This window comes from Loxodonta africana, chromosome 20, assembly GCF_030014295.1.
Source record: "Loxodonta africana isolate mLoxAfr1 chromosome 20, mLoxAfr1.hap2, whole genome shotgun sequence".
Lineage (NCBI taxonomy): Eukaryota > Metazoa > Chordata > Mammalia > Proboscidea > Elephantidae > Loxodonta > Loxodonta africana.
The window spans coordinates 56,049,465-56,070,808 of NC_087361.1; the positions used below are offsets into that span (position 1 = coordinate 56,049,465).

At 41.7% G+C, this 21,344-nt stretch overlaps 1 protein-coding gene across 2 annotated transcripts in view; it reads left to right on the plus strand.

Annotated features, from left to right (window-relative positions):
* The window catches only part of IFNAR1 (interferon alpha and beta receptor subunit 1), a 26,476-nt gene continuing 5,132 nt past the window's right edge, over positions 1-21,344 (plus strand). Inside the window, exons 1-10 of one of the 2 annotated variants that reach the window (XM_003410152.4) lie at positions 1-129; positions 7,211-7,334; positions 10,403-10,581; positions 12,130-12,287; positions 12,398-12,539; positions 13,724-13,838; positions 14,515-14,714; positions 14,825-14,979; positions 17,995-18,145; positions 18,793-18,938. In XM_003410152.4, the coding sequence (XP_003410200.1) occupies positions 57-129; positions 7,211-7,334; positions 10,403-10,581; positions 12,130-12,287; positions 12,398-12,539; positions 13,724-13,838; positions 14,515-14,714; positions 14,825-14,979; positions 17,995-18,145; positions 18,793-18,938 (1,443 nt within the window). In that variant the 5' untranslated portion in view covers positions 1-56. Of the gene's footprint in view, positions 130-7,210; positions 7,335-10,402; positions 10,582-12,129; positions 12,288-12,397; positions 12,540-13,723; positions 13,839-14,514; positions 14,715-14,824; positions 14,980-17,994; positions 18,146-18,792; positions 18,939-21,344 lie in introns of those variants that run through there. The other variant, XM_064273206.1, reaches the window with a different exon arrangement.

Sequence of the window (21,344 nt, forward strand, 5' to 3'; positions counted from 1 at the left end):
GCCGCCTGAGGTGGCAGAGGGGTGTGACCGGCGGGACCGGCGGCGGCCCGCGGACTATGCTCGCCCTCCTGGGCACAGCGGCCCTGGTGCTGGTCGCCGGGGCGCCCTGGGTGTCTCCCGCAGCCGCAGGTGAGAGACGAGGGGCTCCGGCGCGGGCCTGCAGGCGCGAGGCTGCGCGGCGGCGGCGTTGGAAACGGAGCGCCGGGGAGGTGGGCTGGGGAGGGACAGACGGCGCCCCGGGGAGACCTCGTGCCGCGGTGCAGGGGGGTCCGCGGCCGCAGCGCCCAGGTTGACACGGGGCCGGGCTGGGAAATGAAGCCGGAGAAGGCGGTGTCGAGGTCCCTCCCGCCCGCCTGCGAGCCGGCTGAACGGGAGCCCTGGTGTCAGATTGTTTGAGGCCGCTCGGTCAACGAGGCTGTAGACATCAGCAATGCTAAAAAAAAAAATAATAATAGTAAACCCAAACCCGATGCAATGCAGTCGATCCCGACTCCTAGCGACCCTGTAGGACAGAGTAGAGCTGCCCCATAGGGTTTCCAAGGATCTGCCCACCTTTGGCTTAGCAGCTGAGCTCTGAACCACTGCCCCACCAGGGCTCCATACCAGCAGTGCTGCTGCGCTGAAAGGCGGTTCCTCAGTTTAGTAAAGACTTAGTCAGTTCCAAGTGGGAGTAAAGTAAACGCTGCGGGGATTTTTCTGCCCTCAGGCTTTGTACTGTCTAATACAAAACAGTAATGACAGAGAAGTGAACAGCCAAAAGAAAAAGATGGGAGCCACCAGGCTGCTTTACTGATGCTGAGCAGGAGCGCGTCAGGGAATGGCAGCGATTACAAGGTCGACCGGAATGGAAGGGCATTTCATAGGGGTAAGGGGTACTCAAGGCAAAACGGAGCTTAGCAGTTGAAGGCTGGAATCCAGGAGGTAGATGCGGCCACCTAAAAAAACCACTGCTGTTGAGTACTGACCCTGTCGGATAGAGTGGAACTGCCCCATAGGGTGTCCAAGTTAGTAAATCTTCACGGGGCCAAATTGCCACCTCTTTCTCCTGCGGATCAGCTGGTGGGCTTGAATCACCAACCTTTCTGTTAGCAGCTGAGCACTTTAAACACTGCACCAGGGCTCCTAGAGGCCACCTAAACAAACAAACAAAAAAAACCCAAACCCATTGCCATCGAGTCGATACCGACTCATAGCTACTGTATAGGACAGAGTAGAACTGCCCCATAGAATTTCCAAAGACTGCCTGGTGGATTCTAATACCCACCTTTTGGTTAGCAGGTGATGTTTGGGTTTGCAGCTGTAGCTCGGAACTGCTACACTATCAGAAGGCGCCTAGTGGGGTCAGAATATTTATGAAGTGCTTCCTTAGAAAACTGCACCCCTATATGTGGTACATGAGGAGTCCCTGTGTGGCGCCAACGATTGAGTGGTCAGCTACTAATCGAAACGTTGTGGCAGTTTGAACCCACCCAGAGGCATCTCAGAAGGAAGGCCTGGCAATCTGCTTCCGTACCAGTGAAAACTCTGTGGAGCACAGTTCTACTCTGCACACCTGGGATGGCCGTGAGTTGGAATCCACTCACTGGCGACTGGTTGGTTGGATGTGGCACATGATGTCCTGTGTCTCAAACGCTTCCACAAATATAGTATACGGATACTGGGGTCCCGGTGCAGCCCATGAGCATTTCTTTGAAGTCTTGTTCATGAAAAATTTTTGTGTTTGTTTTAATATAAAAATAATTTCTCCAGAACTTTCATGTAAAATTCACATTCCAGGCGGATGTGCATTAAGAAATTAATTTTAATCTAGATCATAGGAGAGCTGTTAAAATATAATTCATATGTAGTTAACATTTATTGAGCTCTTTACTGTGTGCCAGGCACTATTCTAAGTATTTTAAATGCATACCCTGTTCTGGCTCTCAGAAAAACCCTAGGCACTCTTGTTGTTAGGTGCCGTCCAGTCAGTTCCAACTCTCATAGCGACCGTATGTACAGCAGAAGAAAACACTTCCTGGTCCCGCTCTATCCTCATAATCGCTGTTATGGTTGAGCCCACTGTTGCAGCCGCTGTGTCAGTCTATCTCATTGAGGGTCTTCCTCTTTTTCACTGACCCTCTGCTTTACCAAGCATGATGTCCTTCTCCAGGGACTGGTCCCTCCTGATAACATCTCCAAAATATGAGACAAAGCCTAGCCGTCCCTGCCTTCTAAGGAGCATTCTGGCTGTACTTCCAAGACATATTTGTTCATTCTTCTGATAGTTTATGGTATAGTCAGTATCTTCACCAACACCATAATTCAAATGCATCAGTTCTTCGGTCTTCCTTGTTCTCTGGCCAGCTTTCGCATGCTTGTGAGGCTATTGAAAATAGTGGCGTTGTTCTGAATATTTTCAATGCATAGTTTCTTTGTAGCTCTCAGAACAGCCTTAGGCACTGTTAGCTTCATTTTACAGATGAGGGAGACACAGAGATTGACTAACTTGCCTAGGGCCCTGCAGCCAGCCACTGGCAGGGTGAAATATCAGACCCTGGGGCTTCACCAGACTACACTGTTTTTCCAAAGGCAGTTTAAAAATTCTTGATTATTCAACGATGTGTTAAGGGCCTAGTTACCAGTTTATCTTTCAATTAACTAATGTATTTTCCAAAAAAAAAATCATAATGTCATTCAAAACCAAATGAAATGTGCACGCAAATGTGATAACTAAAACTTGAGATCACAGTGTTGCTCTTTCAAGTCATTAAAATATTCATACTTTTCGACCTAGTAAATGCAATTCTGGGACACTAGCCTAAGAAAATAATCCAGAATATGGAAGGAAGTTTGTATTTATGTGAATGTGCCTGTTGGGATTTACATCAGACTTGAAGAGATGGTAAACCACTTCTGGTCATCAGTATGAATGTGAAAGATTGGAAGCGACCAATCAGATATGAATAATTGTTGGATTAAGTACCCATTTATGCTAAAAGGGTAAAATATACTATTATTAAATTAAAAGGAGTTTGCTAATATTAATAGATCGACTCTACAGAAACTAAAATCCTGTTTCATAGCTCTCTTTCCAAGTCCCTGTCGCTGTTTGTGGGTCAGTTTTATTAAAGATTTATTCATTAAGTCTCTCAAATGACACCAAACTAAAAACTAAACCCGATGTTGTAGAGTAGATTCCAACTCATAACAACCCTGTAGGGTAGAGTAGAACGGCCCCATAGGGTTTCCAAGGCTGTAAATCTTTTTCCTGCAGAGCTGCTGGTGGGTTTGAACTGCTGACCTTAGGGTTAGCAGTTGAGTGCTTAACCACAGCGCCATCAGGGCTCCTCCCAAATTACAAGACACCTACCTCTAACTCCAGGATCTCCTTTAGCAGTAAAAGGATTGCATCCTGAGGAAATTCTGGCTCGACCCCCATCACATTTCCTTTCCCTGTTTCAAAGTTCAGAAGCTAATAGGATTAGAGTATTCTGGAGATGATTTATCAACTCCTTTAAACATGATCTGTGTCCTTTGGCTACATTGAATCTGTAAAGTCCCAACAAATGAGATGGAGATCCAGTTTAGAAGACTGGTATAAGGGGCATAGTCTGTTCAGGGATGAAGTCCCAGTGAATACAGAGTGAAACAGAAAACTCAGGATGGGAAGCCTGCATGGTCACCTCCCCAAATTAAAAAAAAAAAAAATTCAGGAAATGTTTTCTCAGATGTCTCCCCTTTTGACCACATATAATATCCCTAAAAGTAGAGGAAGCAGTCCCAATAAAGTTCTAGACAAGGATACCTGTGGTGGAAAAAGCCTCTGAAAGGAAATTAACATGCTTTCCCTGAGGCAGAAGTAAAGGCTAGAAATATTGTAGGGACCAGAATTAAGTGTAGAAGTTGGTCTTTAAAAAATTACAGCTTACCATAGTGCCAAAAGAACAAACAAATCTGTCTTAGAAGTACAGCCAGAGTGCTCCTTAGAAGCAAGGGTGGTGAGACTTTGTCTCACATACTTTGGACATGTTAACAGGAGGGACCAGTCCCTGGAGAAGGACATCATGCTTGGTAGAGGGTCAGTGAAAAAGAGGAAGACCCTCAACGAGATGGGTTGACACAGTGGCTGCAACAATGAGCTCAAGCATAGCAACAATTGTGAGATAGGCACAGGACCGGGCAGTGTTTTGTTTTGTTGTATATGAGTTGGAATCGACTGAGGGCACCTAACTGTAGTGAAATATCAGTCCTTGGTGATATTAAAGAAGTTTTTGTGGAGTCAGCATTATGCTGAGTACTCTGAACATGCAAATTAAGTATGAAGTGATATAGACCCTACTCTTCAAGAACTTTAAGTCTGCTTGCATAGAGATTTGTGTTTAACACAAACAGCAAAACAAATTGAAAGTACATTTTTCAGCAAAAATCGGAGAGCCTACTAGATGTCAGATACTGTGGCAAGTGTGTCTCCTTAAGCATGAGTGGTACAGTATGTGAAAGAAGAGCAAGATGAGCGTGCACAGCAGTATCTGGAGAAGGTCTTCTACAAGGGCCATGCTTGAGCTGAGCTTTGGAGGATGTGGGTAGTCAGAGAGGAAGAGACATGCACTGCAGGCTGGAGGAGTCACAAAGGAAAAGTGAGAAGGGAGGAGATCCAGCTGGTGGGACACGTGTGTTAGAAGTAATAAGAAATAAAGTAGGACCATGGATGGAAGTTCTCAAAAATGAGAAGGGTTCAGACTTAATCTGTCAGCAATCAGGACCGTCTCAGGTTCCTGAAGAGCTTGGCTGATGTGATAAACGTTCGTACCCGTTCGTACCTCTCTCTCTCCATTTTCTGACTTCAGTTCCTGTGAATAGCTGTCAGCTTTGAAACCGTGTTTGTTCAGTCCTCTAGTGAAGAGTATGGTGTCTTCATCTCTGAGCCTAGCACGTGCAGCCATGTTAAGACTGTTCAGTAGTCTTTCCATTAGTATCACTTCAAAGACCAACGCAACTTTCCATTTTTATACATTATATTTTTTAATAATTTTTATTGAGCTTTAAGTGAACGTTTACAAATCAAGTCAGTCTGTCACATTTAAGCTTATATACACCTTACTTCATACTCCCACTTACTCTCCCCCTAATGAGTCAGCCCTTCCAGTCTCTCCTTTCGTGACAATTTTGCCAATTTCTAACCCTCTCTACCCTCCTATCTCCCCTCCAGACAGGAGACGCCAACACAGTCTCAAGTGTCCACCTCATACAAGTAGCTCACTCTTCATCAGCATCTCTCTCCTACCCGTTGTCCAGTCCCTTCCATGTCTAATGAGTTGTCTTCGGGAATGGTTCCTGTCCTGGGCCAACAGGAGGTTTGAGGACCATGACCACCGGGATTCCTCTAGTCTCAGTCAGACCATTAAGTATGGTCTTTTTATGAGAATTTGGGGTCTGCATCCCATTGTTCTGCTCCCTCAGGGGTTCTCTGCTGTGCTCCCTGTCAGGGCAGTCATCGGTTGTGGCCAGGCACCAGCTAGTTCTTCTGGTCTCAGGATGATGTAGGTCTCTGGTTCATGTGGCCCTTTCTGTCTCTTGGGCTCATAGTTATCGTGTGACCTTGGTGTTCTTCGTTCTCCTTTGATCCAGGTGGGTTGAGACCAATTGATGCATCTTAGATGGCCGCTTGTTAGCATTTAAGACCCCAGACGCCACATTTCAAAGTGGGGTGCTGAATGTTTTCATAATAGTATTATTTTGCCAATTGACTTAGAAGTCCCCTTAAGCCATAGTCCCCAAACCCTGGCCCTTGCTCTGCTGACCTTTGAAGCATTCAGTTTATCCCGGAAACTTCTTTTCTTTTGGTCCAGTCCAGTTGAGCTGACCTTCCGTGTATTGAGTATTGTCCTTCCCTTCACCTAAAGTAGTTACAGAGGCCTTTTTGTTTTGTTCAATGAAAAGACCAAACTTACTTTTTTTTTGTTTTTGTTTTTGATAACTTTACATCCTTTTTATTAAAACCACTTTGACATGATTAACTTCTGCCTTAAACTATGCACTTCTGACAAGGGAATACCTTTTTTTTTTAAATTAACTTTTATTAAGCTTCAAGTGAACATTTACAAATCCAATCAGTCTGTCACATGTAAGTTTACATACATCTTACTCCCTTCTCCCACTTGCTCTCCCCCTATTGAGTCAGCCCTTTCAGTCTCTTGTTTCCCGACAATTTTGCCAGCTTCCCTCTGTCTCTATCTTCCCATCCCCCCTCCAGACAAGAGTTGCCAACACACTCTCAAGTGTCCACCTGATTTAGTTAGCTCACTCTTCATCAGCATCTCTCTCCCCCCCCCCGCTGACCAGTCCCTTTCATGTCTGATGAGTTGTCTTCGGGGATGGCTCCTGTCCTGTGCCAACAGAAGGTCTGGGGATCATTGCTGCCGAGATTCCTCTAGTCGCAGTCAGACCATTAAGTATGGTCTTTTTATGAGAATTTGGGGTCTGCATCCCACTGATCTCCTGCTCCCTCAGGAGTTCTCTGTTGTGCTCCCTGACAGGGCAGTCATCGATTGTGGCCGGGCACCAACTAGTTCTTCTGGTCTCAGGATGATGTAGGTCTCTGGTTCATGTGGCCCTTTCTGTCTCTTGGGCTCTTAGTTGTCATGTGACCTTGGTGTTCTTCATTCTTCTTTGATCCAGGTGGATTGAGACCAATTGATGCATCTTAGATGGCAGCTTGTTAGCATTTAAGACCCCAGACGCCACATTTCAAAGTGGGATGCTGAATGTTTTCATAATAGTATTATTTTGCCAATTGACTTAGAAGTCCCCTTAAGCCATAGTCCCCAAACCCCCGCCCTTGCTCTGCTGACCTTTGAAGCATTCAGTTTATCCTGGAAACTTCTTTGCTTTTGGTCCAGTCCAGTTGAGCTGACCTTCCGTGTATTGAGTATTGTCCTTCCCTTCACCTAAAGTAGTTACAGAGGCCTTTTTGTTTTGTTCAATTAAAAGACCAAACTTACTTTTTATAGACAAAAAAAACTCTAATCTCTTTTCCAGGTCTCTTAAATGCAGAGATTGTAATAATCAGTAGCCTCCCTTTGCTGAGAGTAATCATTAAGTTTTTTAGATTTTTTGTACACTTTGTTACTTTTAAACATATTCATTCTTTAATCAGTGATGTGAAGTGAACAATAACTTCTTAGACATATTTGTGCAGTGCATATTAATTATTTTCTTGTTGCCTTTATAGGTGGAAAAAACCTCACATCTCCTCAAAACGTAGAGGTCTGCATCATAGATGACGCCTTTACCCTGAAGTGGGACAGGAGTGACGAGTCTGTCAGCAACGTGACTTTTTCAGCAGATTACCAAACGTGTGTGGCTCTGCTTGTTGACTTGCCAGAATTAGCTGAATAATTTTTCTAATTTTAACACCAGTATTTTGTTCTCAGGTTTAAGAAACATTTGATTGTTCCATAATGAAGTTATAAATACTATGTAAATTAGGCATAAGTTTTTTAAATAATGGAAGTTTCATTTTCTTAATTATGTTGATTTACATAATATTTATAACTTCATTTCTACAGGATCAGAGTGGTTTTTTTTTGTGTGTGAAAATATACACAGCAAAAGATATACCATTTCAACAATTTTTACATGTGTCATTCAGTAACATGGATTACATTTTCAAGTTGTGCAACCATTCTAGCTATTTTTTTCCAAATTATTTCACCACCATTAACATAAATTCACTGGCCCCTGAGCTTCTCATCTAACCTTTTGAGTTGCTGTTGTCAGTTTAATCTCTCATAAATACTACTTTAAAAGCACCGTACTCAAGACAGACATACTTTACTAATTAAGCTGTTGTTTGGTTCAGAGAATACTTCAGGGGACAATTTTGGTTTAAAGTTCGAAGATTATCTCAAGACAGTAGGTTCAAGGGTTCATCTAGCCTCAATGGCTCCAGAAAGTCTGGATTCCGTTGAAAATACAAAGAGTTTTAGTCAAATTCATCGTTTTGGGGCATGGAAGCAAAAAAGATTTGCAGATGAAGGTAGGAGACAGCTTCTCTATTCACAGCCATCCGTCTCTGGCTGTTCTGGACACTCCAGCTTCATTATGTAGAAAATAACAAAGAGCCACAGCCTGTTCTCAAACTGCTGTTCTTTTGCAAGTTATTGCTTATACTAAATTTTCTAGTCCATAATAACCTTTTACCCTCCCATTCAGACTTTTAACATCAAATGCACTATTTCAGTGCGTTCTCACCCTGTTTTATTCTGCCAGCTTTATAGACCATTGCCTTGCAAAAATACGCCACACTACAAGTTTGAGAGACAGTGTGGGATAGTGTCGTGTAGTACAGTCTTGAGCCAGGCTGCTTGGGCTTAAATCTATCCTCTTAGTTACTCTGTGTGCCTCAGTTTCCTAGCCTGTTAAGCAGAGATGATAACTTAAATGGCCACGTAATTGATAATCCAAACCAGGATGTTTTGAGAGTGAAAAGAGGCACTTAATTTTAGGTAAGTTGGACCAGGACTGCCGAGCAAAACGGGATAGGGTACCCCCAAAATAAAGCGTCTAACTCAGAAGGTTGTCTTGAGTACTGAATAATGGTACATGAAGTCCTCAGAGCAGTGGTACAGAGCACGTGGTCTACTGAAGTATAAAACCAATAGTAGCAGCAGACAGGTATTTTTTAATAGTGTTTCTGAGAATGTGTGATAAGCGATACACAGATACGTAAATAAGTCATTAAGATTCCAGCCTGTGGAACAAATGCTATTTAAAATTTCAGTGTTTGCTTCTTATAGCTGGTGGGTTCAAACCACTGACCTTTTGGCTCACAGCCAGTGCTTAACCACTGCACCACCTGGGCTCCTACTTAAATCTACAGTTTATTATCACGTATGTGGTGTGTAGCATTCATTCTTGCATTCAACAAATACTGAATGCCTTTTATGCCAAGCACTTTTGGGTACATAGAATACATCAGTGAACAAGAGAAACAAAGATAGCATGAAGTTATATTAGTGAAACTGGTTTTGTGAAGTGAATATTATATTGCTTGTACAGTCATATTTTAAGTTAGAGTTTATCCAGACCTAAACACTGTCTACGATAAAGGTGTTCTGTTTTATGAAGCTAGGAGCTGCTTCAGCTGTGGTACCTCCGTTCCATACAGAAGCAGTTGTAAAAAAGCACACAGCTCTATCTCCTGGAGCAAGAGAGACAAATATAAAAGCTGGTATTGAGGCAATAGTAAGGTTTAGTTTTAACTTTTTTTGATAAGGTTTTAGTTTATGTCTCTGGATTTTTTAAAATAAATTCTGACATGGAGAGGTTTCTCAGGGATATTTGTGTTGAAATGAAGGTATCATTAATCCCAGCTCTTATCTCAGAGCTCAGGAAGTTCATATGGAAGAGGAAACTGGCCAAGAATGAGGTGTTCCACATGCTAGTGTAGATTTTTCATAATTTTTTAAATGTTTCCCTTTGAAAAATAAGGTAGACTTGTATATGGGCATCCCTGGTTTCTAATATCCTAAAATACCTTTAAAAGAAAAAAAAGCTGGTGCTAGAATGATGAACTAGATTTCAAAAATGTCCTCTCAGAGGACTGCTTCTGTGCCTGGCATAGGGCAGACAGGGCTGGCCACAGGCAGAGCACTGAATGTCCCTCCCTTTCACCTGTCTCTTCTCCGCACCTAGTGCTAGCGTACTGTCTCTGCTTTAGGCTGTCCGTGCCAACTTGAGTTCTTCACCGGTTTCCCTTCTATAAATAGAAGACAACTAACATCAATCACTTAAACTTTGTATTGGCCAGTTTTACTTTGAGGAATTTATTCGTTTATATTAACATTTTAAGTTTTTTTGTTTCTAATGATGAAATTGAAGGAATTGTAGAGATCAGCAAGCTGAGAGGGTGCTTTGGTTTTGGGGAGGGCAGAGGAAAACTGAAATCACACTGATTTTGAGGTTATCCTCAGGACAGGTCATCTACTCTTATGAGGAAGTCAGAAGAGAACCATCAAATCTAATTCTCAGATTTTCAGTAAGCAAGCCAAGGTCCAGAGTAGTTTGCCAGAAGCCACACAGCTCTTTGTAACAAAGCCGACGTTAAATGCAGGTCTGCCTTACAGCTCATTTCTTCTCTGCTTCTGTGGAACCCTAATGCATTCACCACACAAGTGTATATAGAACCATGTTTTAAAAATTGACTCTGTGTTGAACTATTCCATTTTATAAATAACAGCTTGATACAGATGCATGAAGAAGACTACAAGCTATAAATTAAAATGCCATTAACTTCCAGGAGAAGAAATAACTACTTAAACCAGCTTTATAATATTAGTAAACAGAAAACATTGTTTGATTCTCTTTTTGCATTTCTCTACTTGCTCGTTCATTCATTATTTGTTTTTTTTTTTTTGTAAAGACCTAAAATGCGTAACTGGGAAAAACTGCCTGGGTGTCAATATATTACTGGTACCATGTGCAACTTTTCTTCAGTCAAGCTAAACGTGTTTGAAAAAATTAAGTTACGTGTAAGAGCAGAAAAAGGAAACGAAACTTCTCCATGGCATGAGGTTGGCTCATTTGTCCCCTATCGAAAAGGTAAGAGAAACTGGCTAGCTACATAATATATAGTTCTTTATTAAATATTACCAAGCCAGCTCATTTCCCAAGTGATTTATTTACATAATGAAGTATCACCCATTTGAAAAAAAAAATTTCCGTTTTCCTGCCTGCCGTATTTTCCTCTAGTGGTGCTTCTCAAAGTATGATCTGGGGGCTTCTAGGGGTCTCTGTGATCGCTAGAGGGAATCTGTAAGGTCAAAACTATTTTCATACTAATTCTAAAACTAATATCTTTTTCATTCTCATTCTCTCACACATGTACAATAGAGTTTCCCAGAGGCAACATTTCTTTTCTCATATCCTACATCTAGTCCAACAAATTCTGTCTGTTCCACTTCAGCATATATCCTGAATCTAATCCCTTCTCAGGTCACACTGCCACCAGCCTTGACCAAGCTACTTCTGTTTCTCACTTGCACTACTACAGTTGCTGCTTACTGGTCTCCCTGCTTCCTCAAATGTTGTCTTAGTCATCTAGTGTTACCATAACAAATACCACAAGTGGATGGCTTTAACAAAGAGAAATTTATTTTCTCACAGTCTAGTAGGTTACAAGTCCAAATTCAGGGTGTTGGCTTCAGGGAAAGGCTTTCTCTTGGCTCCAGAGGAATGTCCTTGTCCTCAATCTTCCCCTGGCTGAGGAGCTTCTCAGGTGCAGGGACCCTGTGTCCAAAGGATGATCTCCTGGTGCTGTTTTCTTGGTGGTATTACGTCCCCAACTCTCTGCTTGCTTCCCTTTCCTTTTATCTCTTGAGACAAAAAAGGTGGTGCAGGCCACACCCCAGGGAAACTCCCTTTACCTTGGATCAGGAAGGTGACTTGAATAATCCTTTTAACCACAGGCAGAGATTCTAATTTATAACACATAGGAAGATCACAAAATGGAGGACAACTACTACACATGGCCTAACCAAGTTGACACACATTTTTGGGGGACACAGTTCAGTCCACTACGGATGTTAACCAGGATGATCTTCCCAAAATGTCAGTCAGATCATGGTACTTCTCCAAGCTCAACCCTCCAGTGATTTCCACAGATGCTACCATGACTACAAAGCCCTTTGTTCCTTGCTTCTAGCTACCTCTCTGACGCTGCTTCCAGTCTCTCGGTCTTGTTTGCTGCCCTTCGGTCTAGCTCTGTTACCCTCTCGGAAATGACAAGCATCCTTGGGGCGTTGCACTTGATGTTCCCCAGGCCTAGAATACTTGTTCCGTAGATGTTTGCGTGACTTACTCCTCAGTTTATGCACGTTTCAGCTCACAGTCACTTTCTCAGGCTTTTCTTGACCAACTTACCTAAAGTACTTGCTGCCCTTCTTTGCCCCTGGCATCATTTATAGCACACATGCCATTGTATGTGTTTGTGTGTTCGTTTGCCACATCCCCCGCTAGAGTTTGAGCTCCATGAGAACAGGGACTTTTCTGTTTTGCTAAGACGGGCACATATTAAGCACTCAGAAATACTTGTTGAATAATTATTTTGGCATTATATTAATGATGTTATGTAATGATTGACTTTAACAGCTCAGATTGGCCCTCCGGAAGCGCGTTTAAAAGCTGAAGATAAGGCCATAATAGTCGACATCTCTCCTCCTGGGACAAAAGACAGTCTCATGTGGGCTACGGATCGGTCAGCCTTTACGTACCGCTTGGTGATCTGGGAGAACTCAGCCAGTGTAGACGTAAGCATGGTTTTCACCTTTGTTTGATGTGAGAGAAAAATGCAGGGAATTAATTCTACAATTTGATTTTATACTTTTTTAAAGAACAGACTCCTTTTCTTATCTCGTAGGAAAGGACTGAGACTGTTTATCCTGGAGGTAAAATTTATAAACTCTCCCCAGAGACTACTTACTGTTTAAAAGTGAAGGCAGAACTACGTTTGCAGAGAAGAGTTGGTTCCTATAGTCCAGTGTATTGTATAAACACCACAGGTAAGAAGGGAATTTTCCTTTAGATTCAATAAGGGTATTACAGAGGGGCAGTATGTTAATTTGGGCATCTTCCCCTTAGGTGCAGAAGTTTCTGTGGTAGTTTAATAGATATTAAAACAAAAGTACTGGCTATAACAGCATTTACATAAGCAAAAAAGTGTTATTTGGGATTTTTGTCTAAAGTAAATGGTAAATTAATTTTGCTTAAAAGTACAGATATTTTATTATGGACAAAAACTGCTTTTATTTGTTCAGAATCCACAAACAGGGGAATAGTTATCAGTAGAGCACCGGGTCTTCCAGAGAACGTACCTTTATAAGTGTTGTAGTGTGGTTGAGAGGAGTGCCGGTAGTGCAGCAGTTAAGTGCTCAACTGCTAACTGAAAGGTCAGCAGTATAAACTCACCAGCGGCCCTGCCGGAGAAAAGACCTGGCTATCTGCTTCCATAAAGACTACAGCCTTGGAACCCCTATGGGGTGTTAGAATGTGAAAGCATCCTGACATACACTTAGTGTCGTCTTGCCAGTAAAGTCAGAACTATCGTTGTTATTGTCAAGTGCTGTTGAGTCGATCTTCAACTCGCAGTAGGGACCCCAGGTGACAGTAGAACTGCCCTGAAGGGTTTCTGGGCTGGCGGGTCACCAGGCCTTTGTCCTGCAGAGCTGCTGTGCTGGTTCAGACCACCAACCTGTCGATTGGCAGCCTAGTGCTTAACTGTTGTGCCACCAGGGCTCCTAAAGTCAGACTAGGTGCTAGGATTTGTTTATTATTGTAACTATAAACATAATATGCTTTATTTTAAAAATCAAGCAATACTGAAGGGTTTAAAGTATAGCTTTCCTCTGCTGCCTCCATTTATCAGAGGCAAGCCTCGCTAGCAGTTTGTGTATATCCTCCCATGTTTTTTTCTGGATTTACATAAGCATATATATAAAAAACAGGATCATGCTAGACATATTTTATCATTTGGTTTTTTTGCCTAGTATATTGAGGATCTCTTTCTGTCCCAGAACGTACGGATGTAGTGCGTCCTTTTGAACAGCCGCATAATATCACATTGTGTAAATGTACACCTTAACTTATCTGTTACCTTACAGAGAGAAAATGTGAGTCTTTCACCTTGTCTCTCCCATTATCTCACGACAGTAAAAATTTGTGTTCTTGTGTATTCTTTGGCTTCTAGTTGAAAATAAACTGCCTCCACCAGAAAATATAGAAGTCGATGCTAAAAATCAGAGCTATGTTCTTAAATGGGATTACACGTATGAAAACGTAACCTTTCAAGCTCAGTGGCTCTAGTAAGTTCTATTGCATAAGTTTTCTTTTGCCCAGTTTATCTGATTATGCTTCTTTTTACTGTCTTCAGCAGCCTGAAACTCCTTGCACGGGTTCAGGTTGCTGAACTGAGAGACTGACAGAGAGGTGATTATGACATACTAGAAATGAAGGAGATTTCATTTCAGTCCCAAACTCTGCCAGAATCTAGCTGAATAGTATTGAGCTAACCACTTTGCCTCCCTGGGCCCCAATTCCTTTGCTGTTTGTAAAATGAGGGGTGAGGGTGTCCTGAGCACATCTCAGTGCTTACCAGCTCTGAACAAGGCGTGGCTCTAGCTGCATGGGTTCCTTCCCCAATCTGGAATGTTTGATACTTGAACCTGATCTCGTCTTCAGAATTCACCTCTTCCCTGAGTCCTTGAAATGACCTCAGTCTGTTCACTCAGACTTGTTCAATTCAGAAAGCTAGCTGTCTCATTTTCCTCCTTTCTTTTTTTTTGGGCATCTGTTGTTTGGTCGGTAGTGAAGATACGTACGTTTCTTCTGCTAGATGTGAGTTTCTTGAGGGTGGGAAACAGTGTATGTCTATAACCTTCGCTCCTAGAAAAGTGCCTATCATATTATAGGTACTCTGTAAATACTTAAGACACTGATACACTAAAATTAAAAAGAATTTTTTTTTTTTTGGTCTTAAAGTGCCTATTTTAAAAAGATTCTTGGGAACCATTCAGATAAATGGAAACAAATACCTGGCTGTAGAAATGTCAAAACTACCCAGTGTGTATTTCCTCAAAAAGTTTTCCCAGAAGGAACTTACCTTCTCCGTGTACAAGCCTCTAATGGAAATAAAACATCTTTTTGGTCTGAAGAGAAAGCACTTGATACTGAAATTAAAAGTAAGCAGATAGTTTTTACTTTAGATTGTTATTCTCCAGTTTGTGCAAGTTCTTAAAGTTGTTTTTCTGGTTTAATTTGAACATTGTGTCTTCACATTGTTTTTTTCTAGCTGCCATACTTCCTCCAGTCATTAGTATGAAATCCATTAGTAATTCACTGCAGATCTACATTGGCGCTCCAAAGGACACTGAAAACAAGTCTGTGAGCCAGGCTTATGTACTTACTTATGAAATTATTTTTTGGAAAAACACTTCAAATGCTGAGGTAAAAAGACTACATAGTATAATTTTGTTGCTTAGAGTTATAACTATGATTTAGATAAACAAAGCTTGAAGCTACAATTTTGCAGAAATTTTTAAGACTGTGATTAGCTCAGATATTTACACTACGAATAATAAGAGAACAGGTGGCCCCCAACTTATGACGTATTCAAGTTACAAAGAATTGCACTTACAACTGTCTTTTTTTTTCACATCTTATCATTAATAGTACGTACTACATACAGTGTTGCAGTGCGTAATTTGCTGATGTTAGCATTCTCAGATATTCAGTGTTATGGTTTATAAAGATACTGATAATGAAAACTAAAAAAAAAAATGAGGTATTTGACTTACATTATAAGCCGACTTAGGACGGAGTCATCAGAATGGGACCCCGTCGTAAGTCAGGGACAACCTTGTATATATTTTCACTTTTGCTTTGTAGAGCCATGAATCTCCAGCATCTAGGCTCTATTAAAATGCAGATTCCTGGGCCCCATTCCTATTGAATTCAAATTTTTCTGGGGTAAAACTTAGGAATTTCCATTGTCAACATGATTTCCAGGTGTTCCTCTAAACCAGAGTTTCTCAGCCTTAGCACTGTTGACATTTGGATCAGATAATTCTTTGTTTGGTGGAGGGGAAACTGATCTGGCCACTGGAGGATGTTTAGCAGCATCCCTGGCCTAGGTCTAGATGCCAGTAGCACTGCCCCCCCCACCCCGCCCCAGTTGTGACGACCAAAAATGTCTGTAGATGTTGTCAAATGTCCCTTGGGGAGTAAACTTGCCTCTGATTGAGAACCACTGGTCTTAGTCATACATTCTCTGTTGAGGTGATGCCACCTGCAAGAGGGTAAAAGACTCAGACACTGTAATGATTAATGGCTCTCCACAGCTGAGTTCTGCCCAACAACATCATATTCCTTAGTATTTAATTTCATGCTAGAGGAGCAATTAGAAAAAGCTTATCTAAAAAAGGCTCCTTAGAGGGGACGAAATGAAAAAAGGCTTGAGAAACACCGTCTAAACACTCAAAAACTCAAAAACCTCTGACATAGTATAGAATATCAGATATGCTATATGGTCCCTGGATCGCTTCTCCTTGGAGAATTACAGTCAAGGAATCAACCTTTAAAAATCCTGTACTGCTGAGCTGTTGGTGAATTCTGTAACTTTGCCTCACGTTCTGTTGGAAAATCTAAGCAAATTCCAGTGACTTGGCTGCTTGCCCTATAGTTGTCTGTACACTGGGACCTTAGCATAATCTGGCCCGTTTATTATCCTGGTCAGTCCTCAGTTGTCCCTAGATCAGGCAAGCCTAGATTTGTGTCTCAAACTACCAAATTGTGTAGCTTTAGGCAAGGCGCTTTACCTCTCCAAGGCTTTGTTTCCCCTTATCTAAGGCAGAGCTCATTAATGCACCCAAATTTTTCAAAAAAGATGTTTACAAGGTTTAAAATTAGATGAGATGTAGGAAAATATGTAGCACGTTGCTTGACAAATAAGAGATTCAGTGAATTTTAGTTCCCACCCCATCCTGTGTCAGTAATTACTATAATAACAACAACTAAGATTTACTCAGTACTTATCACGCGTCAGGTACTGCGCTAAGCGTTTTGCATGAACTGTCTCAGTCAGTCTTCAAAATAACCCTGCCAGATTGTGTGATAGATGAAATGATTGTTGAGAAATACTTGGGATGGAGCATTCTCCCCTGCCTCACTAATGCTGGTCTTGGCCCTGTGGCTTGCTTTAGACAACGGAACATGAATGAATGTGATGTGAGCCGAGGCCTTAAATGTGTTTGTGTGGTTAGCCTGGCTCTTGTGTTCCTGCTGTTTGCCCAGCATATCCTCTGGGCCAAGCTGACCTAAATGTGACCCACAGCCTCACCAAGAGCTGGCCCAGCCAAACCAGAAACTTGTGAGAAAAATACAGAATTGTTCTTTTGAGCCTCTGAATGTTGGGGTGGTTGACTGATACAGATACAAAAGAAAATCCAAACTCACTGCCTACGAGTTGATTCCAACTCATAGCGACCCTGTAGGACAGCGTAGAACTGCCCCAGAGAGTTTCCAAGGCTTTAATCTGTACGGAAGCAGATTGCCACATCTTTAAGACAACTGCATCACCAGGGCTCAGTACAGATGAAAAAATACAGGTTAAAAAACCAAAATGAAACCCATTGTCCTTGAGTCAGTTCTGACTCAGCCACCCTATAGATAGGAACTGTCCTCATTTTACAGTCAGGAAACCAGGCACTGAAAGATTAAGTAGTTATTACCTTGCCTAAGGTCACATAGGAAACCCTGGTGGTGTAGTGGTTAAGTGCTACGGCCGCTAACCGAGAGGTCAGCAGTTCAAATCCACCAGGCGCTCCTTGGAAACTCTATGGGACAGTTCTACTCTGTCCTATAGGGTCGCTATGAGTCAGAATCGACTCGACGGCAGTGGGTTTGTTTGGTTTTTTTTTTTTGGTTTAAGGTCACATAGCAAGGATACCTAAGCACAGGAAGTTCGAGTCCATAATCCCTTCTCTTAACCATTCTGCCACCAGAGGTAAAAACCAAAGCCAAACGCAGTGCCGTTGAGTCGATGCCGACTCATAGCGACCCTATAGGACAGAGTAGAACTGCCCATAGAGTTTTCCAAGGAGCGCCTGATGGGTTTAAACTGCCACCCCTTTGGTTAGCAGCCGTAGCACTTAACCTCTGCGCCCCCGGGGTTTCCGCCCAGAGCTAATACAGTGGCCATTAAACCGCATCACCAGATACTTAGGAAATCAGCTAGAGTTATTTTAGGGGTATTTCATATGCTTTTCTGGCAGCAGCATGTTTAACTTCCACATTCGGTTATAACGTATCATCCAAAGGAGATTTACATTTCTTAAACATGTGCCAGTTCAATGTTTAGGAGAGGCCAATCTTATATTGACTATTTAAAGATTTCAGAAAATAGAAACACCGTATCTGATTATTCATGAGGTAACTGTCTCAGTGATTTGGTTGTTTTTATAGCGCAAAATCCTGCAGAAAAAAGGTGATTTTGTTATTCCCGATTTGCACCCGTTGACTGTATATTGTGTCAAAGCCCGAGCACTCGTGGAGGGTGAACGATGGAATAAAAGCAGTGTTTTTAGTGATACCGTGTGTGAGAAAACAAAACCAGGTCGGAATCTTTCATTTTATCTTCTTTTTAAAATGTAACTGGGCTTGATAAAATAACTCAATACTTGAAAATTAAACCTTCAAGCTAAAATTGTTCAGTTTTACAAAATATTTTTAATGTTCAACTCAATTCGGTTTTTTCGCTTTCTGTTTCATCCAATATCCAAATAATTCATTTCCTTTAATTATTGCTCATTAGCATTTAATAAGACTTTAATTTTTTTCATAGTCTTTAATTATGTGGAAATCACTTAATTAGTTCACGGATTTTTTAAAAATGGGAACGGTTTACTCTTGTTCTCTGTTGACTTGTAGATGCTTAGTCACAGAATATTTTTTAAATTTTACTGATTTTATCTTGTAGAAGTAATGCTGGAGAATACTGTGCATGTTGGGGGCCTATGTGTCAGTGTTGTGCTCTTAGCTAAGGACCTCTTATTTTAGCTCCTAGACCACTCTTTAAGTAAAAATGCCATTGCCTACCGCTGTCGTATGCTTCCTGCTACTAGACATGTTTTTAAGGATATCACTTAATAGATTTTATATTTGTCTGCACACAGTTAGTCTGTCACAAAATCTGTCAGCACTGTTAAAGCGTTTGTGCGTCAAAACCTGTGTTGATGCTAAGCATAATTTCCTCGTTTTTAGGGAATACATCCATAGCCTGGCTTATATCTGGAGTTTGCACTGTGGTGTTCTTCATCCCGGCTGTCATTTATGTTGTGAAACACCTCTTGGGATATATCAAATATGTATTCTTTCCATCATGTAAGCCTCCTCCCAGTATAGACCAGGTATGTTATTTTTCTTTGTCAGCAGCTGGGTTTTTCTTAAAATGAACAGGAAACATGGCAGATTTCAACAATGTCTACATATGATTTCTTGATATCCAGAAAAATAATAGAGACTGATGTGGATATTTTCTTCAAAGTTTTGGTAAATTACCGTCATGAACAGGCATTTAATGTTAAGAACATAACATGAAATAGTAAGGTTTGTCTTTAATCTGATATTTTCTGGCAAAGAGATCGAAGCATCATCAGTGTAGAAACTATGTTCTGTGGATGAAATCACAGAAGACGAAATAACTAAAAACACAAGTTTCCTTTGACAACACCTCAAAGCATTTTGCTTGGCACTCCTGTGAGGTTAGCATGTTTAATGAAAACTCAGTTATGAGGACCTAAGCACAGAATTTAGCCTGGGGAATGATATGTTCACCTAGCAGGGCCAGATTACCCAATAAGCAAGGCACACACAGGCCCGATTGTGCCTTCCCACCAATGTGCAGTACATAATATCACTTGTCCCCCGCCACGTCAAAGATGTGGTGAAACCCATGTGAAGTTGCTCACCACAGATTAGCAAGTAAATACAATTAAACTCATGCTGCCTAGCTCAGTGCAGGCTGGTGCATAGCGTATTTACTGGTTAGTCCACCCCTGGGTGGGTGTCAGGTTGCTTATCTTGCAGGTGCATAGTTAGAGCCCAGGCTTTGAATCGGACAGTTACAGTCTACTCTGCTGGGAATGACAACTTGAAGAGGAATGACATTGCAGTCCTCATCAAAAAGAACATTTCAAGATCTATCCTGAAGTACAACGCTGTCGCTGGTAGGATAATATCCATACATCTACAAGGAAGACCAGTTAATACGACTGTTCAAATTTGCACACCAACTGAAGATGAAGAAATTGAAGATTTTTACCAACTTCTGCAGTCTGAAATTGATCGAACATGCAGTCAGGAGGCATTGATAGTGCAGTGGTTAAGAGCTGCAACTGCAGCTGACCCAAAGGTTGACAGTTCGGATCCATAGGCCGCTCCTTGGAAACCCTGTGGGGCAGTTCTCTGTCCTGTGGGGTCTCTATGAGTTGGAACCAACTCAGTGGCAATGGGTTTGGTTTTGGTTTGGAATACGAAAGTTGGAAACAAAGAAGAAGGATTGGTAGTTGGAAAATATGGCCTTGGTGATAGAAATGATTCCAGAGATCTCATGATAGAATTTTGAAGACCAACGACTTCTTCATTGCAAATACCTTTTTTCGACGACATAAACAGCAACAATAAACATGGACCTCACCAGATGGAATACACAGGAATCAAATCAGCTGCATCTGTGAAAAGAGACGATGGAATAGCTCAATATCAGCAATCAGGACAAGGCCAGGGGCCGACTGTAGAACAGACCATCAATTGTTCATAAGCAAGTTCAAGATGAAGCTGAAGAAGATTAGAACAAGTGGAGAAGAGCCAAAGTACAACCTTGAGTATATCCCCTGAATTTAGAGACCGTCTCAAGAATAGATTTGACGCATTGAACACTAATGACTGAAGACCAGACGAGTTGTGGAATGACATCAAGGGTATCATACATGAAGAAAGCAAGAGGCCGTTAAAAAGACAGGAAAGAAAGAAAAGACCAAAGTGGATGTCAGAAGAGACTCTGAAACTTGCTCTTGAATGTCAAGTAGCTAAAGCAAAAGGAAAAAATGATGAAGCAGAAGAGCTAAACAGAAAATTTCAAAGGGCTGCTCAAGAGGACAAAGTAAAGCATTATAATGATATGCGCAAAGACTTGGAGATAGAAGACCAAAAGGGAAGAACACACTCTGCATTTCTCAAGCTGAAAGAACGGAAGAAAAAATCCAAGCCTCAAGTTGCAATATGGAGGGATTCTATGGGGAAAGTATTAAACGATGCAGAAAGCATTAAAAGGAGGTGAAAAAATACAGAGTCACTATATCAAAAAGAATTGGTCGATATTCAGCCATTTCAGGAAGTAGCATATGATCAAGAACCAATGGAACTGAAGGAAGAGGTCCAAGCTACACTGAAGGCATCGGCAAAAAACAAGGCTTCAGGAATTGACGGAATACCAGTTGAGGTGTTTCAACAAATGGAGGCAGTGCTCACTGGTCTGTGCAAAGAAATATAAAGACAGCTACCTGGCCAATAGACTGGAAGAGATCCATATTTATGCATATTCCAAAGAGAGGTAATTGAACTGAATGCAAAAATTATCAAACGATATCATTAATATCACATGCAAGTAAAATTTGCCGAGGATCATTCAAAGGTGGTTGCAGCAGTACAGGGAACTGCCAAAAATTCAAGCCAGATTCAGAAGAGGCTGTAGAACCAGGGATGTCATTGCTGATGTCAGGTGGATCCTAGCTGTCAGTGGAGAATACTAGAAA